This window comes from Aplysia californica, unplaced genomic scaffold (genome assembly GCF_000002075.1).
Source record: "Aplysia californica isolate F4 #8 unplaced genomic scaffold, AplCal3.0 scaffold00956, whole genome shotgun sequence".
In the NCBI taxonomy this organism is placed as follows: domain Eukaryota; kingdom Metazoa; phylum Mollusca; class Gastropoda; order Aplysiida; family Aplysiidae; genus Aplysia; species Aplysia californica.
This window is the reverse complement of record NW_004798226.1, coordinates 64,119-71,496: the sequence shown is the minus strand read 5'-3', so window position 1 is coordinate 71,496 and position 7,378 is coordinate 64,119. Positions and strand designations below refer to the sequence as shown.

At 42.2% G+C, this 7,378-nt stretch overlaps 1 protein-coding gene across 1 annotated transcript in view; it reads right to left on the bottom strand.

Moving 5' to 3' along the window:
- Positions 1-1,498: 1,498 nt before the first annotated feature.
- LOC106013517 overlaps positions 1,499-7,378 on the bottom strand; it is a gene marked incomplete at its 3' end in the record, with an annotated part of 11,323 nt that continues 5,443 nt past the window's right edge. Inside the window, 1 exon segment of the mRNA XM_013089460.1 lies at positions 1,499-1,623. Coding sequence (XP_012944914.1) covers positions 1,499-1,623 — 125 coding nt within the window.

Below are 7,378 nucleotides of genomic sequence, written 5' to 3'. Positions count from 1 at the left end.
GAGACTGAAACGTCCGCCTACAAAAGCGATCGGCGAAATAAAGAAATTTTGCTTTATGCAGCAAAACTGTCTCAAAACTGAAAAAACCAAGGGCGCCATGATCTGGAGAATATTTTAAAGAATTTTTTGGCGAAAAATGCATGTCGATCGATGCAGCCATTAAAAAACCTTTTAAATAGCAAAATTGGGCCACCAAAAATAGATAATAGAAGCAGCGTAAAAGTCAGGCGAGAACACATAGAATACACAAACTTTGTTCATGATTTTTTAAAGAACAATTACGTCATCACTTCATACGTCCCTTGCCATAGGGGTCACTGTGTTCAAATTTAATAATTTGAGTATAATATATGTGTGCATTGTAGGTTTTTAACTTTTTAGCTACTGAAAGAGTATTGCGGGGTGAAAAATTGACCAAGTGGTGTTGTGGGTAAATTCTGCTACACAACATTACAGGTCTCATAGATAGATAGATAGATAGATAGATAGATAGATAGATAGATAGATAGATAGATAGAGGGAGGGAGGGAGGGAGAGAGAGAGAGGGAGGAGTGGAGAGAGAGATAAACGCGAAATTTTCAGGCACGTAAGAAAGTTGAAGACAAGACGAGTGTGCTCTCTGTCTTTGTTCCTCAGCCTCCAGTTCTGTTTGGCTACATGCTTGCCAACTTTGCTTGATGCCTGAACACCGCACAAGAAATACAAGAAGAAGAAAAAAGAACAAGAACAGGAAGAACAAGAACAAAAACAAGAACAAACACAAAAACAAGGAGAAGAAGAGTAAGAACGAACAAGAACAAGAACAAGAAGAAGAAGAACCACAAACACCCTCCACACCCCAACACTGACCTGATCTGGTACCTCTACGGCGCTCGCAACTACATAAGGTCATGAGCGCCAAGGGGTGGATGTCAACAGAGAGGTCTTTACAGGGAATCAGACTTACTCTGCTCACCTCTCTAGCTTCAACAGCACAAAGTTTTCTTCGACTATCAAGGCACCCCGGAAATAGCGGGTCATTAAAGTGAGACAAACTTACAAAAGAAGCAGAGAAAAAATGACGATAGCAAGGATTAGGAAAGAAAAAGCGGCAGTTCTCTGTTGCAGTTCAGACACCGTTATGAGCATGACATTGTTGAATCAGCCCATTTACAATTCTACTGTGTATAAGAACAAGTTACTGTCCCCCTTTGGGAATGGCCTAAAGACACTTCAATCAGTGGCACCGTCCTGGTGGGTAGGCACAGAAGAAGAACCGTGTGCTGTTGAGGCTAGAGAGGTGAGCAGAGTAAGCCTGATTCCCCGTTTGGACATCTCTGTTGTCATCCCCACTTGGCGTTCATATTTTTATGCAGTTACGAGCGCTGTAAAACCTTACTAAACAACGAAGAAACACAAACACCCACCACACCCCCTCACTGACCTGGCACAGCACAGAAACACACACACACACACACACACACACACACACATACACACACACACACCCCTCACTGACCTGGCACAGCACGGGTAGCGGCGGGTCCCGTGGCCGGCCGTACAGACAGATCTCCATCCTCTTCTGTAGGTCCGCCCTCGCCTCCCTCAGCGCTCTCTCCTCTCTGTCCAGTCGGGAGAACTTCTGGGAGAGGTTACACGCAACTAGTCAACTAGGGGGCTCCAGTGGCTACGTAAGTAGAGAGTTTAGACTCAAGTAATATCATGCAAGAGTCGGTGACACGGGAATCAGATGGGTGGTCACTGGGGTGTGTCCTTGAGCAAGACACGACAACCGAAGCTCAAAATACAGGGCGCTGCACAGTGGCGACCGACAGTGGCATGGTTGTGAACTGTTCTGTATTTGTGTAATGTTGAGTATTTATGTATGTATTTATGTATGTACGTATTTCTAATTATGTATTTATGTACGTATATGTATGTTTGCCATTGTAAACCGAAGTGCCTTTCTGTGACAAATAAAAGAGTAATTTCTTTATTATTTATCATTTACTACAGTTTTAGTTTGAATAAGAGTTTACGACACTTGCAACACAATAAGTTCATATAAGTGCCGAAGATTAGAGGTGTTACAAGAGAGTAACAAACGCAAAAAAGGAGGAGGAGTGATAAAGACGATGGATGTTTGATGATAGGAAAGAAGGAGCAGACCACACTAGGGCATCCGCCAACCACCCATTCAATCTTACAACAACAACAATCAACCAATCTTACTAGAGTTTGTTCACTTTCGTCTGGCTGCGGTTAAAACGAGGCAAAAAGAAATCACTCTCCTCAATCACCTCCGATCTTTCCTTACACCCATTTATAAAGGTCACCTCAAACTAATAATATTTCGACATATTTCTTTTTATGGTAGGCTAAATCGGGTTTTAAAAAATAGTGTATTTATATATAGGACCCAAAGAGAAAAACCTCTTCGTTACTGGATAAAGATTTTTTTAAAAATATTTTTGTTTGGTCGTTGGCCTGAAAAGTGCCTTGCAAAGTTTCATGAGCATGGGTACTTTAATAAAGGAAAGCACTATTCCCAGTGACACTGCGGATATGCCCAGAAACTATTCCCAGTGACACTGCGGATATGCCCAGAAACTATTCCCAGTGACACTGCGGATAGGCCCAGAAACTATTCCCAGTGACACTGCGGATAGGCCCAGAAACTATTCCCAGTGACACTGCGGATAGGCCCAGAAACTATTCCCAGTGACACTGAGAACAGACAGGCCCATTAGATCTATTGTTCCCACACTGATCTACATTGGCATGATGCTGATGGGTTACAAAATACTAGACTATAATAATGCAGATCTAGATCTAGATTCTAGATCTAACTAAACTAAAGTTGATTCTGGGGTGAGTGGAAGATTTTTTTTTTAAGAAAAAGGAATGATCATTCTATGCTTGCTTGTTATTCGCAGTCGCAATATAAATGTACTTGTAGACCAAGATCTACATACGGATTTTGGAGACCACAGTACTGGACAGGTAGAAATCCTTCCCCATTCTTCTTTCTTTTAGATCTAGATCTAGATCTAGTTCTAGATATACCTAGTTCTATATCTAGATCTAGATCTTTTCTACGGTCAAGTCTAAGCCCTAAGTAGGGGGCTCTCGTGGCCTAGAGCTTAAGGTGTTGGCCTCTCATTCAAAAGGTCCCGGGTTCGAATCCGGGTAGCGACCGAAAAATTTTCTTCTCTAAAATTGTCTCCTTTCACCTCCTTTCCTGCTCTCTTGCAATGTTCTATTGTCTGCTTTCATTTCCACTTTCTGCCCCCACCCCCTCACCTCCTTTGCCCCCTCCTCTGGGCTCCTGACTCTTTCTGCAGCCATTCTACTTCTACTCCTTGGCTCCTTCTTACTGCTGTCTTTCTGCCACACCTGTGATCTTCTGGTAGGAAAGATCTACACATAGCCTTCTCGGACAAGGGCGAAAAATCTCGGAGGGCCCGTGTGCAAGTTGCGCGCGTTAAAGATCCCTTGGTGGTCTAAAATCGATAAGAGTAGGCTTCGGCCGCCACCCGGGCAAAATTCTAAATTTCCTACCAACTGAAAATATTAGATGTGTACCGCGCGCTCATATGACCTTATGCAGTTGCGAGCGCCGTAAAACACTTTACAAAAACAAACAAGCCCTAAGTAAGAGAAGAGAACAACAGTAGGCTGAACGGAAGTGAGAAGAGAGTCTACAATGCAAAGACTTCGGATTTTTTTAATGCAAAAGAGTTCCGTTGTCACTGGGAATAGTTTCTGTACCTATCCCCAGTGTCACTGGGAATAGTCACTTCGATTAATAAATGCGCTAGACTTCTTTTTAACGTGTACAGACAAAAGTGAACAAGCCATAGTCAATCTCACTACATGTATACGTTTCCTCACGACACACAAGTATTTGGAAACTCTTGTGGGTTTTCAACGCCCCTCTAAACTCTATGAGCTATAAAAGAATTAAACATTCGTCTCCGATCTTCTTCTTCTTCTTCTTCTATCCCGTGGTTGGGGCAACCGTTGGGGCACCACTGCATTAGAAAACCAGCTCTCGCCATCTATTTTTGTCCTCTGCTCTCCACAGATTGTCACCCATCGTCTTTCCTGTCCACTCTGTAATGTTGTCCTCCCATCTCCTTCTCTGCCTTCCTCTCTTTCTCTTTCCTTGTACGGTTCCTTGCAGGATTGTTTTGGCAAGTCATGTGGATCTTGTGACATGCCCATACCATTTTAGTTTTCGTCTCTTCACTGTGGTCAGTAGATCTTCATATTGTCCCACTGCGTTGGTGATTCTCTTTCGTACTTCAGCATTTGAAACGTGGTCTTTGTACGAGATGTCAAGGAGTCTGCGGTAACATCTCATCTCCGATACGAGGGTACAAATAGAAGTTCTTTTTGAAACTGTTAAAAAAAAACCCAGAGTTTATGGTGTAGATGGCCTTAGTTCGAATCCTCAATTGGAAGTTCTTGAACTTTCACCGTTTTGAGGTTTTCAAAGCTTTCCACAGTGTGAGCTCGGTCATTTCGGAAACGGACGTTAAACTGTTTCATAAATGGTCGCTTTTAAGGACAAGCGAGCTAGCCCAGATGTCGGCGGTTTCCTTTGCACGAAATAATCTATTTGGAGTTTGCTCTAATGGTATATGATATCACTATCAGGAATCGATTCTAGCAGTATTATTGTTAATCATTTTTATTGTTATACTTCACCGTAACACTCGAGGATCAAAAACGAAGATCAAAGCAACTCTCTCTCTCTCTCTCTCTCTCTCTCTCTCTCTCTCTCTCTTCTGTTCTGGTCCCATGGACACACCCTCACACCCTGCAGCATGTGCAGTCTCGCACATTTATTTAATTGCTCACACTCACGACAGCTTGATCTAAGTCCAAGATCAAACGTCGTTTTTTTACGACTGCGCTATAGCCGACCAGCTGCAAAAAAAACGCCACGCCTTTAATAAACAAGTACCAAGCCACGCCTTTTCCATTAAATGTTAGTAGTAGTAGCTACGTTTTGCTTTGAAGATGTGAGTGTGAGGATGAACAATTATTGTACTTACTCTTTGATGTTTCTGTGTCCCTTGTTTGTCCCTCTGTTGTTAAACTATTTTAAAACTATTTTATATTCGCTTGACCGGTTTGTTTTGTGTTGTGTCGAGTTGGGTTTTTTAAATTATTGGGTTTTTTGCCTGTCTGTTTGTCTTCCTTTAATTTCCCATTAAAACTTCGTTGTTTTGTTATTGCTTTTTTTTGTAGTGTTCATTTTCTTTTTTCCTTTGTTGGTGGTTGTTTTTGATGTTTTGTTTGTTTGGGGTTTGTTTGTGTTCTTTTTGTTGTTGTATGTATTTGTTTGCTTGTTTGCTTGTTTGTTTGTTTGTTTGTTTGGGGGGGGGGGGGTCGAGGGGGGAAGGAGATGGGTATTTGTAAGTTTTGTTGCTGTTGGGGGGATTTTAACCCTATCCGTACGTCGTTTTTTACTGTCGTATCCATACGACGAGGGGAACTCTGTGCCACCACTTTCAAAGAGGAAATTTACTTGTTAATCCGATCCGTATGCTTTACATAGCAGTCTGTCAAAATTATTTTTGGAGAAATACTGAATGTTTCAAAGATATCTTCGTACTAGAAGAGTTCTAAAATGTGAAAAATACAACCCGGGGGTACAAAATGACCCCAGGGTGTACGGATAGGGTTAAACCATAGCGTACTCTACGTAAGTAAAGAACGCCATGGGTTAAACATTAAGTACCAAACGGATTCAAATAAAAGTATGCGCAGCCATTTGATTTAATAATTGTTATAATATAGAGCATTTGTATAGCGCATATCCCCACTCGAAAGCAAGCTCTATGCGCTTTACACTATATTACAGCCATTAGATTTCTGTGTGCATTTACAAAGTATAGTGATTACTTTGAGCACGCAAGATCAAAGCGCAGATATGCTTCACAATCTGTGATCAAAGGGGGGTCGATTTAAGGTGTGTGTCGCACACGTGTTGCTCACTCGCCATGCATGCACAGTCGGTGCACGTGTTCTTGGCCCGCGTGAGTGATTAGTGACATCTGTCCAACAAGATTTTTGTTTTGTTTTGTTTTTTGTTTTCTGGGGGGTTTTTTGTTTTTTGTTTTTGTTTTGTTGGGGGGGGGGGTTACGTAAGAGTTTTACGCCTCCATCCATATAATTTAGAGTGGCATCGGTGGCCTAGTGGTTGGTTAGGCTATCGGAGTCGTAATCGTGAGATTGCGGGAGCAAGGGTTCAAGCCTCAGCCACTGACCTAAAAAGATATGTGTCACAACACAGTGAAATCAGGCGCTCGTCAATTTTTGGGCATATGGAGTTCTTGATATCATCTAAAAGATTGTTCATTTGCTCGCTTTCGATTAAAAAATATATATTAATTAACTTGAACAGAAGTCGAGATATCTGCGATTGAAGGAGGTGGGGTCACCTGGTTTCAGAGGCAAAATTAACGAGAAAATGGCCGCCAAAGTTTGGTGAATCTCATAGATTAACCGTCCTTAGAAACTGCAAATTTAAATTTGTTGTGCCATTAATCAACGTTTTTCCATAAAACCCACACATAAAAGTGTTTTTGAAAGGACATACAAGGTGTTCGGCCAAAAAACAGAAATTCGAAAAAAAATTATAAACTGGCTGAAAAATGCCAATTTCTCGGATTTAATTCTTTTGACGAGCGCCTGATTTCACCACGATGTCTCACATATATCTTTAGGTCAGTGACCTCAGCTCAGTCCGACGATGTGTCCCTAGGAAAGACATTTAACACGAATTCCCCATAATTTGTTTCGGTCCTTTCACAGATGGACGCTAAGCTCGAAGGTCCGGGCCTCTTAAACAAAACTCAGAGTATTGATAGACGCGTTAAACCTATAACATTTCATGCAATTTAGACCATTCAGGAGGTGGGGCTCCGATCCTGCCTGTCAGGACCAACTCTGGGTGAGAACGATATAAAGATTCCAGCAAAAAGACTGTCGAGATACTCGATACCAATTCCTTCCCGCTCGAGAATTGAACTCTGGTCTATTGCGGGTGACAGCACATGCCTGGCCGCTACACCACAGACACAGAGAGTTCTCCACTTTGCTTACCGTTATGTTACTATCAGTCCCCGCGGTTTTAGGCTTTTAAAAAATTGAAATTGTGCAAACTGAGCCCAAAAATGTGAAACTATGCGATTCTGTTAATTTTAACAAAGAATGATAAAGGTGGAAAAAAATAAGAAATCCTCCTCCTCCTCCTCCTCCTCCTCCTCCCTCCTCCTACCTTCATGTCGTCCAAGGTATCCTCTAAGTACACCGCCTGATCCACCACCTCCCTCCTTCTCCTCCTGCTCCTCCTCCTCCTCCTCCTCCTCCTCCTCCTCCTCCT